This window comes from Ranitomeya variabilis, chromosome 4, assembly GCF_051348905.1.
Source record: "Ranitomeya variabilis isolate aRanVar5 chromosome 4, aRanVar5.hap1, whole genome shotgun sequence".
Classification (NCBI taxonomy): Eukaryota; Metazoa; Chordata; class Amphibia; order Anura; family Dendrobatidae; genus Ranitomeya; species Ranitomeya variabilis.
The window spans coordinates 756689055-756714391 of NC_135235.1; the positions used below are offsets into that span (position 1 = coordinate 756689055).

Here is a 25337-nt window from a genome sequence, read left to right on the forward strand (position 1 = left end):
TTTTCTCCTTGTGCTGTGACTTAGTTTCTCACTCTCTACAACACAGTTCTCTTTGTGTCTTTTCTTAGGATGCTGCCGCACGTGGGGCAGGCGCAGCTCCATAGCTTTCTGTCCCGCTAGGCCTCTGTCAGGATCCCACCCCTGACAGGGACCCTCTGTCTGCAGCTCAGATGTTCCTCCTTTCCCCCTGTCTGCCTGACAGGTGTTGACTGGGCAAAGCCCAGCCAGCGTCTCTCTAACTTTCTAACCCGCCCACCAATTTTACCCTTCTGTGAGGAGTGCCCTAGTAGATAGGAGCATGGCTCCCCCTGGTGGTCTGGAGTGTGAAGTGTGGTGTATGGGTGTGATACCTGGTAGGAAGATCTCCTTTGTTACCTTCAGACGTAATATCACTCTCCCTGGTGGAAGAATGACATACTGCAACGACCAGGACTCTGGGGCGCTGCATATCTACCTTGAAGCTCATCAAGAGAATGCCAAGAGTGTGCAAAGCAGTGATCAAAGCAAAAGGTGGCTACTTTGAAGAACCTAGAATATAAGACACATTTTAAGTTTCACACTTTTTTGTTAAGTATCTAATTCCACATGTGTTAATTCATAGTTTTGATGCCTTCAGTGTGAATGTACAATTTTCATAGTCATGAAAATACAGAAAAATCTTTAAATGAGGAGGTGTGTCCAAACTTTTGGTCTGTACTGTATATGTGTGTCTCACTGACATATATATACATATAGACTGTATATATGGGTTTGCAAATATTTGAGCCCATGGATCCATTCTATGTCCATTTTGCAAGCCAGTGAGAAAATCTCGCCATACGGATGACACACGGATATTTTTTGGAGAAAAAAATCGCATCCTCGCATTAAATACGGATCAATGTTCAGGAACTTTTCTGTGTATCTCGGCCGTAAAAAACGGACCATATTTTTATACTTTAGGTCTGACCTAAGCCTTAGCCGGACACTGGAAGGGGTTAATAAGCGAGATTTCGGCATTTTAGCTCCCGGTGTGGAATCGATAGCACAATCATATGCCGCCATATACTAGACGTCCGGTAACCGGTGATAATCCCCTCATGTGTGGGGTCTATTTGTCTCCAGAGAAATCACACGTTACATTCCACACAGAACATTGTGTAGAAAAGGCGGCGCGAGGTGATTGTGCCAGTAGTGAGTAGTGATGTGTCGTTCGTGAACGAGCCGACACAAAGAGCCGGCTCCCTGCTGTGAACGATGGGAGCCGGCACACCAGTGAGAGCCACTAAAATTCCTGAATGGCTCTCACTGGGCGTAAAATCCCGGACTTCGGGAGGCGTAACTCCGCCCACCTGAGCAAAACCCCGCCCACTCTTCAATTTAATTGGCTGCTGAGAAGTGGGCGGAGTTTCTGCGGTGGGTGGGCGGAGTTTCGGACGCCCGAACACATAGTCAATAGGGATCTAAAAAGAGCCGATTCGTGAGCCGAAAGAGCCGGCTCTTTTTGGTGAGCGGAGCCATGAGAGCCGGATCACCAAAAAGAGCCGGACTGCCCATCACTAGTAGTGAGGGCGAATAATGGCGGGAATGTCACTGACTGAGGAGAAGTCTCCATGTAGCGTCTTCACTGTGGATCACGTGACCCCTGACTCCTCCCCCTGTGACCTCATCACAGGTCCTGTGCGCACAGAGCAGCCATATCTGTGGAGTGCGGCTCTGCAGGTGGAGGTATGTGGAGATTCCCCAGTACTGAGCGCAGCCGGGGACATTAACCCCTTCTGCACGGAGGAGACTCTTTTGGGGGTGTTGTTGCCCCTTTATAAGAACCATAACGTTGTTGTTCTGTTTCCTGTAATAGATACATACGAGCCAACTATGGAGGACAGGAAGTGAGGAGCGGAGTGTTCTCCTAGTACAGGGCCCCTTTCTTGGCCCCACACAGTGTAATGCCCCCATTATGCCCTGTAAGCAGGGTTCTGCCCCACACCCAGCTGCCTCGGGCACTTTACCATGAGCTAGTACCTCAGATTCTTCCCCGCACCCCTTTCCTTTGTTGGCGCCAAATCTGTTCTGCCTTTGGGGCTGTGGCCTTTATAATATCAGTAACTGCGCCATCAAGGTCTCCTGACCAGGTGCACCCTCTAGACTCTTCCCTCCGGAAACCCTCCCTCTTCCCATTGATGACACATGGACCCGTCTGGACGGCAGATAGCAGTCTGTACAAATGCAGCACAGCCCTGAGGAGTCTTTTTTATGACTCTCCTTTTTACTCCCATTATGTAATATATATGATGCCGCTCACACAGTATAATGTTTCCACAGTACTGGCATCTCTCGTAAAAAGGTATTTTCACACTACCGCCATACCCCCACACAGTATAATGTTCTCATAGTACCGCCATACCCCCACACACAGTGTAATGTTCTCATAGTACCGCCATACCCCCACACAGTATAATGTTCTCATAGTACCGCCATACCCCCCCACATAGTATAATGTTCTCATAGTACCGCCATACCCCCACACAGTATAATGTTCTCATAGTACCGCCATACCCCCCCACACAGTATAATGTTCTCACAGTACCGCCATACCCCCACACACAGTATAATGTTCTCATAGTACCGCCATACCCCCACACACAGTATAATGTTCTCACAGTACCGCCATACCCCCACACACAGTATAATGTTCCTACAGTACCGCCATACCCCCACACACAGTATAATCTTCTTATAGTACCGCCATAGAGTATAGTGGGAACAGTATTTTGTTCCCACAATAGTGGCTTCCCACAGACACAGGATAATGTTTCCACAGTACTGGCATCCCCCTCACACCCAGTATAATGTCCCCACAGTACTGCCATCCCTCCACTTTCTAATGTTCCCACAGTACTGCCCCCTACATGCACAATATGGTACCATCCACCTCACTGACTACCTCCGACCACTGACAATTAATAAATACTCACTTAGCCTCATTCTTGGTGCAAATACTAATGAACCCAGGATCTATGAGATATTTACCATATGATAGTTGGATAGGCAGGAGTGTATCATCCATATAGGTAGCCCACTCGGTTGCTATGATACCTATGAAGTGACAGGGCTCGGTGGGGTGCGGTATTGTCACCCTCTCCTTCCCATCATCACAATTTCAGCGATATCCACATTCCCATGATGGTGATAGCACTGAATAGATTAGTGAATCAGGGAGTGGAAAGCTCCTGATCCACCATTCAGCCTTCACTTCTGAGTCTGAGACTCCGTGCACTGCAGGCACAATGACGTCACTACATCACACCTGTAGTACGGAGCCTCAGTACTCACACCGCACAGACCAGAGCAGCGCTCCTCAGGAACCGGGTTGGCTGAGTAGTGTGTGTGGTTTTTTATCAAATATCAGGAATTGTGGGGACATCACAGTAAGAGAAGAGCTGTTGGGACTCTCGTACTGAATGTGTGGCTGGTAGGGGCCATTATACTAGGCTTGTGGTGAACTGTAAATGCCTCCATACTGAGTGGGGTTATTATTTTGTGCAGCAGGTTGTGGTGGCCATAATTAGAGATGAGCGAATATGTTCAGAAAATGAACGCCAAACATAAATTCAGCATGAATATGGTACATTTGGATTCATGATTGGTAACACGAGCAGTTTTCTTAGTTAGCTAGTTAAATCACAGCCACCAATGTGGGACACTGGGGTTCAAATCCTGGCTCTGCCCTGTTGGACATAATATACCAGTAGTGGTCCATAACACTATGGTGCCTACCTCAATAAACATGAGCGTGTCATGAGCAAAGAGAGTCATGCCGGCTCAGACGTCAACTGGATTAACAAGGTCTGCGTCAGATGTCGAGAAACCAGGACAATCTTATGATAAATGGGCTACTGGACCAAACCATACATGGACAAGGCAAGAGAACCTGGATCTGATGAAATGCTACTATAACAGCAGACCAAATGGGAGAGGATATATGAAGCAGCTCTGGATGGATACAGATCTGCATGTCCACTAACTGAGAAACAACTAGTCACTCAATGTTTCAATATGAAAAAGAGAAAGCTATTATCACAACTTGAGATGGATCACCTGCATTGCAGATCCACCCCACATGAACACCTAGAAGAACAACATGTGCAACCCCATGAAGATCCTGATCCAACCCTGCAACTAGAGAGCACTGCAGCTTGTTTGAAAAAGATCTAAGATAAACTAAGTTCCATCAATACCAGAAATCGAGTGCCAAGACTCAGCAAAGAAACATCACCAGACAGTATGCTAGAGGATGCCAATAGAGCAGCTCTTGCATCAATACCTACCACCACCGTAACAGAAGTACATGCGCTCCTTGGAAAAGAAGACTGTAGACAAAGATCAAGGTGCCAGGAAGGGAAGTCAGCCAACCATCAGAAATACAGAAGTGTGTAAAGATCAAGAATAAGACCAAGCTGGACAAGTACAAAGGCCTGACCCCAACTGAAGAGGCTGCTAAACAAAGGCTCAAAGCACTTGCAGCAAGACTAGCGAGATACATTAGAGAAGCTGAGGCCAAGAATATAAATGCCCTGTTCTCCAAAGAACCATCCAAAGTGTAAAAAACACAACACTGCAATGTGGCTGCAATATCTGAGAATGAAACACAGCAACCACCTAGAGCAAGAACCAGTCAACATTACAGAAGCAGATATCCAACAGTGGATCAAGAACATGAAAAGCTGGACAGCACCTGGTCCAGACATGTTCCTCACCTACTGGCTAAAGATATTCACCTTGGTACATGAATGCATGGCAATTCAAATGAATCAACTGCTAGAAGCAGGTCACTACATGGAAGAACAGTTGACCATGAAGGATCCTCAGAAAGGTACAGTTCCATCCAACTACAGCCCAATAACCTGCTTTATAGCAACATGGAAACTTCTGTCAGACATAAAAGCCACCAAGCTACAGAACCATATGAGTCAAAACATGAATTCAGCTCAGAAAGGCATTGGGACTGACACCAGAGGCTCTAAGCACCAGCTCCTAGTAGATAGAGCAATTGCTCAAGACTCAAGATCCAGACAGACCAATCTCAGCACAGCCTGGATTGACTACACTAAAGCCTATGACTCAATGCCACACACATGGATCTGTGAATGCTTGGCTAAGTACAATGTCAACAGGAAATTAAGAACCTTCCTCAGAAACTCAATGATGCTATGGAGAAAAACATTGGAAGTCAACTCAAGACAACTAGCACAAGTGACCATCAAATGCGGCATATAACAAGGTAGTGCACTGTCCCCGTTGCTGTTCTGCATAGGCTTGAACCCCCTCAGTCAGATAATTACAGAGTCTGGCTATGGATACAAGTTTAAGAGTGGAAGCACCATCAGCGACCTCCTCTACATGGGTGACATCAAGCTGTATGCGAAAAACGAACAAGACATCAATTCACTGATCCACCTGACAAGGATCTATAGTGAAGACATTGGGCTGTTTTTTGGACAGGAGAAGTGCGGCTGGTTGGTAATAAAGAGAGGCAAGGTAGTCAAGACTGATGGATTGGAACTACAAGCAGGGCACATAGCAAATGTACAGATATGCTACAAGTACCTCGGCATTCCACAGGAAAACGGTAACCATGATGAGTAGGCAAGGAAAGCAGCAACATCCAAATACCACCAATGGGTAAGACAGGTCCTGAAGAGCCAGCTCAATGGGAAGAATAAAATCCGCGCCATCAATACATATGCCCTGCCGGTTATCAGATACCCTGCTGGCATAGTATGTTGGCCAAAAGAAGAGATAAAAGCTGCAGATGTGAAGACACGAAAGCTCCTCACAATGCATGGAGGTCTCCACCCTAAGTCTAACACACAAAGATTGTATATCAACAGAAAGGAGGGTGGTAGGGGCTTGATAAGCATCCAAGCCACCATCATGGATGAAACAAGGAGTATCCAGGAAAACATCAGAAAAATGGCACCAAAAGGTGAAATGCTTAAAAAAAGCCTAAGGTAGCGAAAACAACAGATCTGGAAGGAAGAGCAGGAACATGAAGCGCCACGGCAAGACAACCTCTGCATGGGATGTACCATCAACAGATAATGGAGGTGGCTGACAAGGGGAAATCCTACCAATGGCTGGCGAAACCTGGACTCAGAGACAGCACAGAGGTACTAATCATAGCGGCATAAGAGCAAGCATTAAGTACCAGATCCATAGAAGCAGGAATCTACCACACAAGACAAGAACCAAGCTGCAGACTATGCAAAGAAACCTCAGAAACCGTCTAACACATAGTGGCAGGATGCAAAATGCAAGCTGGAACAGCGTATACCGAACGCCACAACCAAGTAGCGGGAATTGTATACAGGAACATCTGCACAGCATATGTGCTAATTCCCCCTAAGTTCAGGTGGGAGACCCCAGAAAAAGTGTTGGAAAAGGAAAGGGCTAAAATCCTGTGGGACTTCAAGATCCAGACAGATAAGCAGGTGTTGGCTAACCAACCAGACATTGTGATATTATACAAGGATCAGAAGACAGCAATGATAATAGATGTGGCAGTGCCAAGTGACAGCAACATCAGAGAGAAGGAATATGAGAAGCTGGAGAAATACTAGGGCCTCAAAGGAGAACTGGAGAAGATATGGAAAGTGAAGGCAACAGTGATTCCACTGGTGATAGGAGCACTTGGAGCACTGACCCCTAAGTGGGAAGAATGGCTACAGCAGATCCCACGAGCAACATCTGAGCTCTCTGTCCAGAAAAGTGCAATGCTGGGAACAACTAAGATCCTGCGCAGAACCCACAAACTCCCAGGTCTCTGGTAGAGGACCCGAGAATGAGAAAGGCCAACATAGACCACCCCCATTGGGGATGAGAAGGAAGTTTTTTTTATAGATGTCAGTGACACAGTGTATAAATATTACATAGTTAGAAGAAAAGCCGGTAATTCAGCAGCCGCGGTAGTGTAAAATCACTGCAGGAGCCGACAGGATAGAAGACATGGATTACATACAGTAAATAGAATAAACCAACTCCTATAAATATCCCTAGTATCTTGCCATGAAGGGAAGCATGCAAAAACACCAAAGAATTCAACCTTCACTTTCGGGCCATAAAATGATATGAATATAATCTTTATTTAAATACAAAACACATACATATTAAAATCAGATAAATGGCGGGTGTAGCATCTAAGACACAGGACAGAAAAGTGGGCGACCCAGAGCAAAAATTCCATAAATGATACAGATAGTAGGGGTAAAGTTAGCCAACTAAATGCCAATGTGCAATTACTCATATATGATATACATCACAAACAATAAATAGTAGCATAACAGTATTACTACTAAGGGCAAGGTAAGCCAATAAAGTGCCTGTGTGCAAAATCTTAAATATAACGCATATTTGTAAAGGCAATAGTGGTATGTATATTTACCAAAGGGAGCGCTCCTGGGGACCCACCACACCCGACGCGCGTTTCGCACCGTAAAATTAAAATTATGGAATTTTTGCTCTGGGTCGCCCACTTTTCTGTCCTGTGTCTTAGATGCTTCACCCGCCATTTATCTGATTTTAATATGTATGTGTTTTGTATTTAAATAAAGATTATATTCATATCATTTTATGGCCCGAAAGTGAAGGTTGAATTCTTTGGTGTTTTTACAGTAAATAGAATAGGTAGATATATAGATGTCAGTGACATATACAATTAAAACAGTGTGCACAGCTTACTGTACATGTATTTAATTAATAAAAGATAATTTGTCTGAAAAAAATGGTGTGGACTCCGTGAGATCCCCGCTAGCACGGTTAGGAAATCGCACGGTGCAGAGGTGAGTTCACCGGGATAATTTCACTGCGGTGAATTTCACTCTCCTCTGCTCTGTGCGATTTTCTCACGGTGCTAGCGGGGATCTCACTGAGGTCACCGCAGTTCAGCCCGGCTGGGAACGCAGCCTCAGTGAAGTCACTGCTAGTCACTGACGCTGCATTCCCAGCAGCTCATTCATCAGTGGTTCTCAGCCTGGACGGTCACATCTTGGCACCATCCAGGATGAAAACTATTTCTCCCCAGACATGGATTACAGCGTGGGACAGAATGACAGACACGTATGGTATGTTGTTGTTTTTTTATTTTAGCTTTAGTACAGGAGATCGAGGGCTTTGGTGGAATTAGGCGAGGTCTTAAGTATGGTTTAACTGAGATTATTAAAGGAGCCTGTGTCATTTTTTCAGTTCACTTTATTCTTGCTGTGTCTTTATTTACCATATAACTATAGGATTAGTAATGGATGGGTGTCTTTCTGTCCATTACTGAGCTGTGGACTTGATGTCACCTGACAATACAAAGGTGACATCAACTACACAAATTTGAACCCCACTTGCCACCGCTTCAGGGCAAGTGGTAAGAGCCAGGCAAAGCACCAGAATTGGCGCATCTAATAGATGTGCCTTTTCTTGGCAGCTGCGGGCTGCAATTTTTAGGCTGGGGGGTCAATATCCATGGCGCCTAACCAGCCTGAGAATGCCAGCCCCCAGTTGTCAGCTTTAGAAAGGCTGGTTGTCAAAAATTGGGGTACCCCACGCCATTTTTTAACAATTATTTATTTAAATAATTAAAAAGAGCGTGGGAACCTCTTTATTCTTGATAATCAACCTTGATGAAGCTGACAGCTGAAGGTTACAGCCCCCAGCTGTGAGTTTTACCTGACTGGTTATCAAAAATACAGGGGATCCCGCTCAGTTTCTTTTGTTATTATTTATTTACAGCGCAGTACCGGCTGATGAATACACCCATCAGACGCTCCGGCTCTCACTGTTATTAGCATCTGTAGGTGTCGGATGATGGGAGCTGTAGTCCCATCAGCTGACACCAGTGACCGGAGGTAAACTTTTTACCTCTGATCACAGATGAGCGGTCACGCTGTCTTCTGACAGGGTGGGAACTGCGGCTCTCTGACCGGCAAGGATGAATTTACTGCCGATCAGAAGCGCTACACCGGGGATTAACACACTGCCACACAGCTTGGGAAACACCGGCTTTTGTGTTGTGCATGTTCAGCTATATTCTGCGATTAAATCGATGATTAAATCAGCGAATATTGCAAATTATTTCGCTCATCTCTAGCCATAGTACTGTGTGAGGTGCTGTAGGGCCGTCATACTGTGGGGAGACCTCATACTGAGCTACATGGGCACACAGGAGAACAATTTCATTGTGATGAGTCAGATAGAAAGTGAGAAGTACAGACCTTTGGCCTATCTGATTGCAGTCCTCCTGAATTGATATGGTGTTGTGTGCCAGGAGGGAGACATCAGATAGTACGTCCTGAAGGTAAGCAAAGATATAATGGCAGTATGAATTCGGATTCCAGGCAGGGAGCATAGTGGAGACAAAGCAGGAAGAGGTCATTAGCTCAGGTTTGCTGCACTATTGTGGCTTAGAACAAAAGTTATGTACTGCCACATGTAACCGGAAAGTTCCTGACTCTGCACAATGCAGAAGAAGCATTCATAAAGTGTTGTGCCTGCTATCTGATGTATATACTTCTCATCAAGTTCTTGTTAAGTAAAGGAAAGTCTATTTTTGAACTTTGGTCTCCCTCATTCATCTCAAATACATATATACACTCACTGGCCACTTTATTAGGTACACCTGTCCAACTTCTTGTTAACACTTAATTTCTAATCAGCCAATCACATGGCGGCAACTCAGTGCATTTAGGCATGTAGACATGGTCAAGACAATCTCCTGCAGTTCAAACCGAGCATCAGTATGGGGAAGAAAGGTGATTTGAGTGCCTTTGAACGTGGCATGGTTGTTGGTGCCAGAAGGGCTGGTCTGAGTATTTCAGAAACTGCTGATCTACTGGGATTTTCACGCACAACCATCTCTAGGGTTTACAGAGAATGGTCCGAAAAAGAAAAAAAATCCAGTGAGCGGCAGTTCTGTGGGCGGAAATGCCTTGTTGATGCCAGAGGTCAGAGGAGAATGGGCAGACTGGTTCGAGCTGATAGAAAGGCAACAGTGACTCAAATCGCCACCCGTTACAACCAAGGTAGGCCTAAGAGCATCTCTGAACGCACAGTGCGTCGAACTTTGAGGCAGATGGGCTACAGCAGCAGAAGACCACACCGGGTACCACTCCTTTCAGCTAAGAACAGGAAACTGAGGCTACAATTTGTACAAGCTCATCGAAATTGGACAGTAGAAGATTGGAAAAACGTTGCTTGGTCTGATGAGTCTCGATTTCTGCTGCGACATTCGGATGGTAGGGTCAGAATTTGGCGTAAACAACATGAAAGCATGGATCCATCCTGCCTTGTATGGAGCATCTTTGGGATGTGCAGCCGACAAATCTGCGGCAACTGTGTGATGCCATCATGTCAATATGGACCAAAATCTCTGAGGAATGCTTCCAGCACCTTGTTGAATCTATGCCACGAAGAATTGAGGCAGTTCTGAAGGCAAAAGGGGGTCCAACCCGTTACTAGCATGGTGTACCTAATAAAGTGGCCGGTGAGTGTATATATACTAGCTGAAGAGCCCGGCATTGCCCTGGCATAGTAACTAACTGTGATTAGTTATAACAGATTATAATAATTATAATGATTATCCTCCATCCCATAGTCCCATTACCATATAACCATCATACACATACTCCATCCCATAGCCTATGCCCATATACCCATCATACAGATACTCCATCCCATAGTCCCGTGCCCATATACCTATCATACATATCTTCCATCCCATAGTCCAGTGCCCATATACCCATCACACATCCTCCATCCCATAGTCCAGTGCCCATATATCCATCACACATCCTCCATCCCATAGTCCAGTGCCCATATACCCATCACACATCCTCCATCCCATAGTCCAGTGCCCATATACCATCATACATCCTCCATCCCATAGTCCCGAGCTGGGTGGCGCTGAGCAGGGAGTTCCTGGAGATGTGCTGTTATGTAACCTGGCAGTGCGGCTCTGTGTGCGGCCGCTGATGATGCGATTTTCTATGCTGGTAACAATAGAGCGCGGCAGTAATAGAGGAGGGGGATTCATTTCTGTCATGTGCTCTCTGCTCCTTTCTGGAGGGCAGACAATGGCTGGAGCTGATGTTCCCAGGGATGATAGATTTCTCCCACCATGTCAGTCTCTGCTGAGGTGTTGTGGAGTGGGAAACCGGTTGCTCATCGCAACCAATCACAGCCCAGCTTCTTTTAAACAGATCTGGTGAAATGAAAGATGCTTAGTGATTGGTTGCTATGTGGAATGGGCGTGGCTTGACACACACACATACACACAAACATACATACATACACTCAGCTTTATATATACAGTGGGGCAAAAAAGTATTTAGTCAGTCAGCAAAAGTGCAAGTTCCACCACTTAAAAAGATGAGAGGTGTCTGTAATTTACATCATAGGTAGACCTCAACTATGGGAGACAAACTGAGTAAAAAAAATCCAGAAAATCACATTGTCTGTTTTTTTAACATTTAATTTGCATATTATGGTGGAAAATAAGTATTTGGTCAGAAACAAACAATCAAGATTTCTGGCTCTCACAGACCTGTAACTTCTTCTTTAAGAGTCTCCTCTTTCCTCCCCTCATTACCTGTAGTAATGGCACCTGTTTAAACTTGTTATCAGTATAAAAAGACACCTGTGCACACCCTCAAACAGTCTGACTCCAAACTCCACTATGGTGAAGACCAAAGAGCTGTCAAAGGACACCAGAAACAAAATTGTAGCCCTGTACCAGGCTGGGAAGACTGAATCTGCAATAGCCAACCAGCTTGGAGTGAAGAAATCAACAGTGGGAGCAATAATTAGAAAATGGAAGACATACAAGACCACTGATAATCTCCCTCGATCTGGGGCGCCATGCAAAATTCCACCCCGTGGGGTCAGAATGATCACAAGAACGGTGAGCAAAAATCCCAGAACCACGCGGGGGTACCTAGTGAATGAACTGCAGAGAGCTGGGACCAATGTAACAAGGCCTACCATAAGTAACACACTATGCCACCATGGACTCAGATTCTGCAGTGCCAGACGTGTCCCACTGCTTAAGCCGTACATGTCCGGGCCCGTCTGAAGTTTGCTAGAGAGCATTTGGATGATCCAGAGGAGTTTTGGGAGAATGTCCTATGGTCTGATGAAACCAAACTGGAACTGTTTGGTAGAAACACAACTTGTCGTGTTTGGAGGACAAAGAATACTGAGTTGCATCCATCAAACACCATACCTACTGTAAAGCATGGTGGTGGAAACATCATGCTTTGGTGCTGTTTTTCTGCAAAGGGGACAGGACGACTGATCAGGGTACATGAAAGAATGAATGGGGCCATGTATCGTGAGATTTTGAGTGCAAACCTCCTTCCATCAGCAAGGGCATTGAAGATGAAACGTGGCTGGGTCTTTCAACATGACAATGATCCAAAGCACACCGCCAGGGCAACGAAGGAGTGGCTTCGTAAGAAGCATTTCAAGGTCCTGGAGTGGCCTAGCCAGTCTCCAGATCTCAACCCTATAGAAAACCTTTGGAGGGAGTTGAAAGTCCACGTTGCCAAGCGAAAGCCAAAAACATCACTGCTCTAGAGGAGATCTGCATGGAGGAATGGGCCAACATACCAACAACAGTGTGTGGCAACCTTGTGAAGACTTATAGAAAACGTTTGACCTCTGTCATTGCCAACAAAGGATATTTTACAAAGTATTGAGATTAAATTTTGTTTCTGACCAAATACTTATTTTCCACCATAATATGCAAATTAAATGTTAAAAAAACAGACAATGTGATTTTCTGGATTTTTTTTTCTCAGTTTGTCTCCCATAGTTGAGGTCTACCTATGATGTAAATTACAGACGCCTCTCATCTTTTTAAGTGGTGGAACTTGCACTATTGCTGACTGACTAAATACTTTTTTGCCCCACTGTATATAGATGTTTTTTCTTTACGTTGGAGGGCCCAATTCCAGCTGTTGCTGTCGGACCTGTGATTTCTATCTCCTCCACTGTGTACAGGATAGTAGAGTATAATAAAGTAGTTATGGACGAGACTTAATTAACATTGTGCAGTGACTCTGCTTTCCATATAGTGATGGATATTTCTTGTTGCTGAAACTATGATGTTTTTCACTTTAACCCTTTGTTAATCCCCTCTGATCAGTGCGATCATCCAACATACAAGCCTCTGATGGCTCCGGTGATGCCCTGTACTACTGTAGTGCCGTGTATCATCACTGCTGTCAGTGTAATACTAACGGCCCCATACACGAGATAAGAATTGGCTGAACGGTCATACACATACTCTATCCCATAGTCCCGTGCCCATATACCCATCATACACATACTCCATCCCATAGTCCCGTGCCCATATACCCATCATGCATCCCCCAAAAAAACTTTGAGTGGCATGTATATACAGTTATATGAAAAAGTTTGGGCACCCCTATTAATCTTAAGCTTAATGTTTTATAAAAATTGTTTTTTTGCAACAGCTATTTCAGTTTCATATATCTAATAACTGTTGGACACAGTAATGTTTCTGCCTTGAAATGAGGTTTATTGTACTAACAGAAAATGTGCAATCTGCATTCAAACACAATTTGACAGGTGCATAAGTATGGGCACCCTTATCATTTTCTTGTTTTAAATACTCCTACCTACTTTTTACTGACTTACTAAAGCACTTTTTTTGGTTTTGTAACCTCATTGAGCTTTGAACTTCATAGCCAGGTGTATGCAATCATGAGAAAAGCTACTTAAAGTGGCCACTTGCAAGTTGTTTTCCTGTTTGAATCTCCTCTGAAGAGTGGCATCATGGGCTCCTCAAAACAACTGTCAAATGATCTGAAAACAAAGATTATTCAACATAGCTGTTCAGGGGAAGGATACAAAAAGCTGTCTCAGAGATTTAACCTGTCAATTTCCATTGTGAGGAGCATAGTAAGGAAATGGAAGAACACGGGTACAGTTCTTGTTAATGCCTGAAGTGGCAGGCCAAGAAAAACATCAGAAAGGCAGAGAAGAAGAATGGTGAGATCAGTCATGGACAATCCTCAGACCACCCCCAGAGAGCTGCAGCATCAACTTGCTGCAGATGGTGTCACTGTGCATCTTTCAACTATACAACGCACTGTGTTTTTTGCCGCCATGCATAACGCCTTTTTGTATTACCAAACAACTCAATCTTGGTTTCATCAGTCCACAGGACCTTCTTCCAAAAAGAAATTGGCTTCTCCAAATGTGCTTTTGCATACTTCAGCCGACTCTGTTTGTGGCGTGCTTGCAGAAACGACTTCTTTCGCATCACTCTCCCATACAGCTTCTCCTTGTGCAAAGTGCGTTGTATAGTTGACCGATGCACAGTGACACCATCTGCAGCAAGTTCATGCTGCAGCTCTCTGGAGGTGGTCTGAGGATTGTCTTTGACTGATCTCGCCATTCTTCTTATCTGCCTTTCTGATGTTTTTCTTGGCCTGCCACTTCTGGCCTTAACAAGAACTGTACCTGTGTTCTTCCATTTCCTTACTATGTTCCTCACAGTGGAAATTGACAGGTTACATTTCTTAGACAGCTTTTTGTGTCCTTCCCCTGAACAACTATGTTGAATAATCTTTGTTTTCAGATCATTTGACAGTTGTTTTGAGGAGCCCATGATGCCACTCTTCAGAGGAGATTCAAACAGGAGAACAACTTGCAAGTGGCCACTTTAAGTAGCTTTTCTCATGATTGCATACACCTAGCTATGAAGTTCAAAGCTCAATGAGGTTACAAAACCAAAAAAAGTGCTTTAGTAAGTCAGTAAAAAGTAGGTAGGAGTATTTAAAACAAGAAAATGATAAGGGTGCCCATACTTATGCACCTGTCAAATTTTGTTTGAATGCAGATTGCATATTTTCTGTTAGTACAATAAACCTCATTTCAAGGCAGAAACATTACTGTGTCCAACAGTTATTAGATATATGAAACTGAAATAGCTGTTGCAAAAAGAACAATATTTATAAAACATTAAGCTTAAGATTAATAGGGGTGCCCAAACTTTTTCATATAACTGTATTTGAAACGATCTCACCCGCCTGGATGCCCTTTTATAATGCGATCACTGCTCCAGTGATGGCAGTTTATCCTTTCCCCATTCCTGATCCCGACGTGTTTCGTTTACCTCATCAGGGGATACCGTTGGGGTTATTATATCTCTGCTGTCTAACAGATGCTATCATCCTTGCACAAGATGAATCTCCTTTTGATATGAGGAATAGTATGTATATGGTATATTCCTAAGGTGCACCGGGGAATGTATATGGCGCATAAATATAGGTGTTGCCTGGAGATTCATTCATGGACACTGTTACCCTCAAACAAATGGCATATTGGTCATATAGGACATTTGACCTAGGGTTAACTCCTATTGTGGTAACGAACCGATTTGGTATTTTAAGATCCATCACAAAGAGTAATTACACTCATTAGGCCTGACTAAATACACTGTGTTCCAAATTATTATGCACAAAGAGTTTCGGAGTGATAAGGTTAGAATTTTTTTGTTTGTCATTTAAACTCATTGATGGTGATGTGTGTCAGGGCTCTTTATATCACTGAAAGCAATTGCAGAGACCTGTGCAAATTAGTTTGGCAGGTGTGTCCAAATAAAGGCAAGACTACTTAAGAAGGCTGTTCCACATTATTAAGCAGCCTACATTTTTTGCCAAAATGGGAAAGAAAAAGGATGTGTCAGCTGCTGAGAAGCAACAAATTGTGGAGTATTTAGGTCAAGGCATGACTACAATCAACATTACCAAGACACTTCATCGTGATCATCGCACAATCAAGAAGTATGTAGCTGATTCCCAGCACAAACGTGTGCGTGCTGATAAGGAAAAATTGAGGACTCTTCCCAACAGGCAATTGTGTAAGGTTAAAAGAGCAGCTGCAAAAATGCCTTGTCATAGCAGCAGACAAGTTTTTGAAGCTGCTGGTGCCTCCAACGTCCCAGAACAACAAGATGCAGGGTCCTTCAGAGGTGCGTAAGCCATCCTGTCGACCACCTCTATCCACTGCACACAAGCAGAAACGGCTCCAGTGGGCCACTCGATACATGAAGACTGACTTCCAAACTGTTTTGTTCACAGATGAGTGCCATGCAACGCTCGATGGTCCAGATGGATGGAGTGGAGGATGGCTGGTTGATGGACACCCCATGAAAACACGGCTAAGGCGCCAACAAGGAGGATGTGGAGTAATGTTTTGTTCTGGAATCATGGGGAGAGAGATTGTCGGCCCCTTTATGATCCCTGAAGGGGTAAAGATGAACTCCATGATCTGTGTGCAGTTTCTAAAACAACACTTCCTGCCATGGTTCAAGAGGAAGAACCGTGCTTTCCGCAGCAAGATCATTTTCATGCACGATAATGCACCGTCTCATGCTGCAAAAAACACATCTGCATCTCTGGCTGCTATGGGCATAAAAGAGGACAAACTTATGGTGTGGCCACCATCTTCCCCTGACCTCAACCCCATTGAGAACCTCTGGAGCATCATCAAAAGGAGTGTCTCTGATGGCGGGAGGCAGTTCACATCTAAGCAACAGCTCTGGGAGGGGATTCTGTCCACATGCAAAACAATTGGAGCAGAAACCATCCAAAAACTGACAAATTCAATGGACGAGAGAGTTCAGAAGCTTCTTTCGAACAAGGGGTCCTATGTGCAAATGTAACATCACCTAGAATAAAGTTTTCACTTTAAAACTGTTTGATTTCATTTTGTAATAAGCTGATAATACTTATAACTTCACAATTGGCCATTTTTTTTGTTCAAAATAAAAAAAAAAGGTTGAAAACTCTGCTGTGCATAATAATTTGGAACATGCATTTTGAGTGTTTATTTTTTCTTAAAAAGATCCTGTTTCCATAGGCAGTTTGTTCCAAAACATTGCAATTATACTAGAATAGTAGATGACTGGAAAATAACAATGACTGCAATTCAGATAGGTAATTTAGAGAAAACATGAGGAAATATTATTTGCATAATAATTTGGAACACAGTGTATATGGATCTTAGAGAAGCTATGACAGTTTGGTCGGTACAGCCCATTATATGAGTGTTTATTATCTCCTTTGTGGTTTGCGCTAAATTAAAGTAACCACACACTGAATATTGATCAGGTGTTGGTCACATGTGGCCAAAGGATTGGAGAAGCTACATGTAAATAGATTTAACAATAGACCAGTAAGTTTGAGAGTGGGTTTAAGTTTTTATACTGAGCCAAGTACTGAGTCCAAGTGCAATCCGCATATTGTTTAGTGTTGTTTGTCTTATGCACCTTCAACTTTGTTATGGTGATCACTTTTTGTAATATTATTTGCCTTTTAAGAATCATAGTAAAGGTTATGTTTTAATTCTAGACGCTTATACAAATAGCTAGTTGGATTATTCCACAGGCTGAGTACCTAATAACACATACCAATAAAGAGCATAAGAAAAATGTGTGATCTAGTAAGTCACATGGAGAGTGGTAATCCCTCAGAACCTCTCAATAATAGAGTGATAAACCGAGAATAATCCTCCATATTTATATCTGGAGAACACGTTATTCAGAAGAGGAAGCAGTATAGTGAAGGACCTACCCGACTGCTGTTTGGTGCGGTGCAGTAATTAAGGAGAATGAGACCCCGTGTCTTTGCACACCGGTTAAACAAATGTAAGTGGTGTAAGTGGCAGATTGATTTTATTAGGAGTGATTATTCTGAGACCCCCACCTATGATGTTATTACTGGCTTCACAGAACTAGGTGACCGTTTGGGTTTTTACACAATAAATGATGTGGCCTATGATATAATATTGGGTTTCTGTGGCAATTATACTGTATATTCACATTCATACTCTATTATTCCTATGTCATTAGTTATAGGTATCACAGACAACATTATCAGGCATGTAAGTACTGTATATACTCGAGTATAAGCCGAGATTTTCAGCCCATTTTTTTAGGCTGAAAGTGCCCCTCTCGGCTTATACTCGAGTCATTGTCGGCGGGGAGGGGAGCGGCAGCTGTCACATACTCACCTGCTCCCGGCACGGTCCCTGCATCTCCGATGGTCTCCGGGCAGCGCGTCCTGTGTTCAGAGGTCACGTGGTACCGCTCAGTATAGTAATGAATATGGATGCATATTCATTACTATAATGAGTGGTATATGACCGCTGAACATAGGAAGAAGCTGCGGGCGCCGGAGACCATCTGACAGTGAGAAGCTGCCAGGGACCGTGCCAGGAGCAGGTGAGTATAACTGGGAGGGTAAGCATTCCGATATTCACCTTTTCCCGTTCCACCACCGGGTGCCGCTCCGTCTTCCACGTCCTCTGCCTGTGACTGTTCAGGTCATAGGGCGCGCAAATGTAGTTAGTGTGCGCTCTCTGCCTGAACAGTCAGAGAGCCGGAAGAAGGAGCTGCGCGCAGCGGTGGAATGGGGAAGTTGAATATTGCAAGTGCCGGGGGCCTGAGTGACGAGAGGTGAGTATGTGATTTTTTTTATTTTAATCGCAGCAACAGCATATGGGCAATAATGTGTGGAGCATCGTATGGGGCATAATGTGTGGAGCATCTTATGTGGCATAATGTGTGGAGCATCTCATGGGGCATAATCAGTGGAGCATCTCATGGGGCATAATCTGTGGAGCATCTTATGGGGCATAATCTATGGAGCATTTTATGGGGCATAATTGTTATGTCGGACGCTGTTCAGACCAGGTTGTCCGACAGACAGCGGTAATTCCGCTTTTGACCACTATTTGCTCATTGGCATCTGCTAGATTTTATCTAGCTGTTCCGGGGTTAATTTACCTAATCCTTGGATTGGAAGCTGGGCCATGCCCACTGCCTTTAAATAGTTCTCCTGAACATTGGGCGTTGCCGATTATAGCTTCTGTCTTGTGCGTTGTTATCTCGGTCTGGTGAGGAGAGCTGGTGGTTGGAGATTCGTTGCTCGTGGTGTATTTTCCTTTGTCTTATTTACTCCTTCCTATATTTGTATTTATTTTGCCCTGCACATTTATAGTGTATTCCTGAGTGACTGCGGCGTGGTGTATATTTTCCTTTATCCTTGTCTGTGCTAACTGTGGGTATTGGTGTATTGCATTCACTGGGTGGAGGGCGGAGGTTTTCAGCTTAGGGCTGAGCTCAGGAGACAGGGTTAGGTTCGAGGCCTGGACATGCACACCTTCAGTGTAAACTCCAGGTAGAGGATCAGTCAGGATTTCCCTAGTCTGAGGGAAACTGCAGGGGCCCGGGTTATTAGCTCTCACTCACCTAGTCTCTCCCTGACAATAATCTATGGATCATCTTATGGGGCCATCAACCTGTATACAGCATTGTATGGGGCAAATGTTTTTATGGAGCATTTTATGGGGCCATTATTAACCTTTCAGCATTATATGGGGCATATTTTAATATGGAGCATCTTATGGGGCCCATCATGAACTGTATGGCGCATTATATGGGGCTCCTGATTCAATATGGATATTCAAAAACACTTAACCTAATGATGTCTCAATTAATTTTACTTTTATTGGTATCCATTTTTACTTTTGAAAATTACCAGTAGCTGCTGCATTTTCCACCCTAGGCTTATACTCGAGTCAATAAGTTTTCCCAGTTTTTTGTGTCAAAATTAGGGGTCTCGGCTTATACTCGGGTCGACTTATACTCGAGTATATACGGTATCTTAGTAACTAGGCCGCCCCATACTATCCAATACTTGGAGGCGGGGGGGGGAGGGGGGAGCATTCAGCGAAACTCTGTCACACCTTCTTAGATGCTATGTTTGCTTTTCACAGCAGCAAGTGGTTAAACTGCCAGGGTTTTTGTTGCTGCCGCTCCTGTGCCGTCCCTGCAGTGTACATCTATGTTCTGGGGCCCAACAGAGTTAATTATTTTTTTTTAAACAATAGTTTGTGTGAAAGAATAAAAGATCTTCTGCTGTTTCCATTTTTTTTTTTGTTTTTACAATAGTTGTTGGAGCAAATTTTCTTTAGAAACATTTTAATATCTGTTTTTTTTCTGGTGTTTTTCCAGTAATACAGGAAAGCCTAAGGCCAGAAATAAACCCCATAAATCACTGTACATGGAGACTTTGGAATCAGATAATTTCTGTCCAGGTTGATTGTGGAAACAAAAAAGCTTTTATTAAAGCCTCAAACTTCTGTGTGTGAATCAGGCCTGAGATCTAACGTGATAGAAGATTACAGTGCGGGGAAGACGGGAAACCTTCATATAGATGGCCGGTGGTGATGGAGTCAGTGACCGACTCTGGCCAAATATGTTTCTAGAGCCGTAGTAGAAGATGAGGATGTCATCCTCACCATGAAGTAGTTATTTCTCATGTCGCGTGTAGTGAATATCTCCTGCAGTATTGCTAATGCCGATTCCAGGGTCGGTAAATGAGAGGAGAATTAGCGTTATGGAAGACTAGATGGTGGCCCGATTCTAACACATCGGGTATTCTAGAATATGTATGCGCAGTGTATAGCACAGCCCAGGTAGTATATTGCACAGCCACGCAGTACATTGCGCAGCCCACGCAGTACATTGCGCAGCCCACGCAGTACATTGCGCAGCCACGCAGTGCATTGCGCATCCCACATAGTACATTGCACAGCCCACGCAGTACATTGCACAGCCCACGCAGTACATTGCGCAGCCCACGCAGTACATTGCGCAGCCCACGCAGTACATTGCGCAGCCCACGCGTCCAATTATTCTGCTAACTCCTTGTCTTGGATTCCAAGTTTTATTCCAAATGTAATGCTCTGGAATCTCTCGGTACAAATAGTGCCTTGCGTTTTCGTCACGTTGGTTCAGCAAAAACCATTCCATTAATGTTGATGTCGTGCTTAAAGTTTTTGAGACATCTTTGACTTCAGCATCTTCAAAGAAATAAAGCTGCTGTTGATTTGGTAAATGAATAGCTAAACATATAATGGCATGGGACTGTGAATGCATTGGAAATGCAAATATCCTCCAAGCAGCTTCTGGAGCACTGACATATCTTGAGTCAACAAACACGATGATTCATTGTGATTGACTGTTTTCTGTTGTATTTCGATGTTAGATTTGTCATGCCCCTTGTAGATGTACTTGAAGAGATATTTTACACTTTTTATTGAAGCACAGATTTCTACGTTGATGTGACAGTTGTAGCATTTTGATAAGTACGGGTTGTATGGGATTATCCATGAGTTATTTATAATTTTTTTTGTTGCAAGCAATGTTATCAATGTGTTGTCGCGGGTAGGATGGGTAGCCATCCAAGTCTTTATCAGTGTGCTGTTTCAACTCCTTTGGAAACCCTTTTGTACACTTTTCGTTTTCCATGCATGGACTTTTTGGATTTGCTACACCGCATGGGCCATGAACCATATGAGAGACTACAATATTATACAGGATACTTTTCTTGGTTAGGAATTTCAGCCCACACTATATTGTCGATTTCTTCCTCCGTACGAATCTTGGAATCCGTGTCTAAGATAATTAGTATATGCGCATGTGGGAGACCTCGTTTCTGAAACTCTATGGCGTGTACCATTGCTACGACTGTTCTAAAAAGCCCATTTTTGATGTCTTTCAAAAGGCTGATGAGTTTCAGTCGAAATACGCGTGCGACTAAGTTTGGCCTGTGTTCAACTTTTTGCCAGGGTTGTAGATTTTCGGTAATTTCCGGCCATTTAGGATTACAGGTCATTGTCACAAAAATGTCAGGTCTTCCAAACTTTGTTACTATTGCCATTGCATCTTCATAACGCTGCTGCATGTTGCGGGGGCTAAATTCAAATGTTCTTGAATAACACAGTAGTCTTCAACTTTCGTTTGTTGGTTCATTATGAAATTTAGACGATTAGCTTCAATTTTAACATATGCATCAACTAAGTACTGTTGTGTCAGTTTCCCACCGTTTAAAATACGATTGAAGTAATTTCGGACAGACAGACGAAAACTGTAGTATTGCAGCTGTGTAATTTTTCTTGAAGTTCCTTGTTGGTTTAGATTTTCATGCCAACCTTGTTCACCTCTTGGAAAGAATAGCGGATACAGAAGAGCATCAAGGTTGCTGTGCAAAATGCTAATTCGTTGTGTCTTAGGAACCAAAGGGTTGTTTTGGTCTGGCTTAAGATGGACTAATATATCCATTTGAAAAGGAGGTTCTCCATCATCGTTTTGAAAAACAACTGCGACCTCACTTACACGTGGTTTGTTGTAAAGTCGAGGATTCTGTTTACGTTCTTGTTTAATGACCATGACAATAGAAGGCATTTCAGTACCATTTTGTATAGCACTCTGTTCCTCCTCAGCTTGAACATTTTTTAGCATGCAATATGCGGCAGCAAATGGGCTTATTTTTTGTAAATGTACAGCAATTTGGTTCATCAGTTCAGCATCACACTTTTCGTTTTCTTTTAGGTTCATCCTTTGTTCTGTAGCCTCTGTCAGGACTCTGAACATTTTTTACCTTTTGTGCATTACTGCCCTTTTCCAACATGGCGTCTTTGGTCTCATGTGCACTTGTCTTCCTGCTATAAAACTCCATCCCAGCCTTCAGTCTGTGCAAAATTATTCTGCTTTGCATCCAGCTCCTGATTACTCCCTGGCCTTGCACCTGCACCTGCTCCTGTGAACCTGTGTTGGAGATCCTGCCACTCTGCTCTGAGTTCCTGCTGCATACACCAGTGTTCAGTAATCCTCCTTCATCTGCTGCTCGTGATACTTCCATCTGCATTTGCTGGACATGTAAGCTGTTTCTGCTTTGCAAAACCTGAGACTATTAACCAGGCCTCCCTGGTTGAGCTAAGATATGATTTGAACTGCCTAATAGCATATCTATCTGGGTCTGGACTAAGTCAAGGATCTATTCGTGTCAAGTTTCCTCAAGAATAACTGTGCTTCATAGACTTTCGGTTTGTTTGCATCTACCTCTGAAGTTTCCTGCTAAGCTGCGTTTATTATTTGCACCAAGTGTTGTGGACTTGAGTTTCTCTCTGCACCTGTTTGAATCACCGTGTGATAATATAAACTTTACCACTTATAAAACTGTGTCCTGTTGTCTTGTTCCATGCAAAGAGTCTCCTGAATTATCCCCTATAATTATTACAGCCTCATTTGTATCAATGATGTATAATTGTGCAAATTTTGGTGGTTGTCCTATTTCTGGGTGAAGTGTTCCAGTGCGGTGGTAGATCTGGCCGTGAATTTTAAAACAATACGGTCCGAATCCAGGGGGCGGTGCAATGTTGGCACAGAATGAAGCAAACGCATGAGAACTGTTGATGCTTCTGATATTTTCCATGAAATTTCTACTGTGTTGATGCATTCCTTTCATTAACTGCTCAAACAGATCTGAGTAGTGAGGTCTCGGTAGCATAACTTTTCCTTTTTGGCAGCATTGAGTAAACTGATTGTCAGATGGTTTTTCATCAATGAAATTCAGAGAGTCGCATTTAGAGCAAACTGCATTCATATTCCCACAGTAGTGTTCATAAATTGTACTTTCATTGTCTGTTACATAATGTGCAAGTTGTTGAATATTGTCCTGGTCGTGCCTTAGTTGGTAGAGCATTCGTTTTTTATGAATTTGGCGATCATGTTGTTCCTGTCGTACAACAGTTTGTTGTGGTGTCTCCGGTTGGCAACGGTGTCTGTGAGATTCTGTATCCTGGGCTTGTCTAGCAGCAGTTTGTTGTGGTGTTGTGGTGTCTCCTGTTGGTGACATTGTCTGTGAGATTCCACATCCTGGGCTTGTCTGGTGGCAGTTTGTTGTGGTGTCTCCTGTTCCCGATGTTGTCGTTTTCTGGCTGCTGCTGCTGCTTTTCTGTCATCCTCATTGGAGTATTTTCATTTACGACTCATTCTAAGATAGAAACACAGGGAGATGCCGCCCATACAGGGAGACGCAGGCACACACCCTACACAATGGCGGCACTTGACAGCAGTGGAGGACAATGATGATTCCAGAATTCGCGGCAGACTGTGCCCGTCGCTGGCCTCGAAAAATCAGCAATGCGGGATTTCCGAGACAGACAGACAATTAGACCCTTAGACAACACAATGGCGGCACTTGACAGCAGTGGAGGACAATGCCCGTCGCTGATTGGTCGAGGCATAGCGGCCGCGACCAATCAGAGATGCGGGATTTCCAGGACAGACAATTAAACCCTTAGACAATTATATATATAGATGAGTCTATGAGAAACGTATTCAGCTGCCGACTCCGAGGAGGAAACTGCTTGTTGTCTGTGGCCTAAATATATAGGTTTTATTAGTAGATGGAAAGAAGGAAACTAAATACTGTAAAATAATAAATCTCCTCCTATGTTTCCCTTATTATCTCCAGTAATTGTATTATTACACAGGATTCTTATGATGTTACATTGGCTCATCTTCTCATTCAGGTCTCTACAATATCGGATCCTCTCAGTGAAGATCTACAAAAGAAAATTTTCCTGATTTGCCCATCAAAGATGGATATGGACAGAGACAAGATGGCGGAGAGGATATTACACCTCACCCTAGAGATCCTCTTCCGGCTTACTGGAGAGGTGAGAGATTCTGATGACGTCACATTACATCATTCTTATCTATGGGAATAACAGATGGACAGAACTGGAGAGGTGAGGTCTCTGGAACTGTCTGTAGTGAGATTTATTAATGTGTCTCTCCATTACCAGGATTACACAGTGGTGAAGAAGACCTCTAGTGATCGCTGTCAGGACCCTGTGTCTGAGGAATGGGGAAGACCCCTGATCCCAGTCACGGGGCCTCCACCTCACCCCCTGATCCATGAGGACATCAATGACCAGAAGATCCTAGAACTCGTCTACAAGATGATTGAGCTGCTGACTGGAGAGGTGACACTGCTGGGAATGCTGGGACATTATACAATAACACTATGAAGGGTTCGGGGGATGATTGTATCATTGTATGTGTTAGGTTCCTATAAGGTGTCAGGATGTCGCTGTCTTTTTCTCCATGGAGGAGTGGGAGTATTTAGAAGAACACAGAGATCTGTACAAGAACGCCATAATGGAGGTTCCCCAGCCCCTCACATCTCCAGGTAATAGGACTAAATACACACGGCCTATAATTATCTGTATGTAAAGAATGAATTCTCCCCCTGTATGTGTTTCCTCCAGATCTATCCAGTAAGATGACAACACCAGAGAGATGTCCCCGTCCTCTTCTTCCACAAGACTGCAAGCAAGAAGATCCCAGTGTTTCTCAGGATCATCAGGTAGATGGAGAGAAGGTGTAAGGAGATCTCCCCTATAATGTGTAGACGCCGGTGAAGGTCTTG

At 43.8% G+C, this 25337-nt stretch overlaps 2 protein-coding genes across 2 annotated transcripts in view; both read left to right on the top strand.

Moving 5' to 3' along the window:
* The window catches only part of LOC143766829 (uncharacterized), a 193805-nt gene that overhangs the window by 143563 nt on the left and 24905 nt on the right, over window positions 1-25337 (top strand). The window contains exon 6 of the mRNA XM_077254810.1: window positions 25177-25274. Within this exon, the coding sequence (XP_077110925.1) occupies window positions 25177-25274 (98 nt within the window). The remainder of the gene's footprint in view (window positions 1-25176; window positions 25275-25337) is intronic.
* On the top strand, window positions 1666-25266 carry LOC143766851 (gastrula zinc finger protein XlCGF66.1-like). The gene is made up of 4 exons (XM_077254838.1): window positions 1666-1707; window positions 24436-24582; window positions 24712-24891; window positions 24974-25266. Exons 2-4 carry the CDS (start codon window positions 24505-24507, stop codon window positions 25139-25141), a joined length of 426 nt encoding a protein of 141 aa, XP_077110953.1. The 5' UTR covers window positions 1666-1707; window positions 24436-24504; the 3' UTR covers window positions 25142-25266.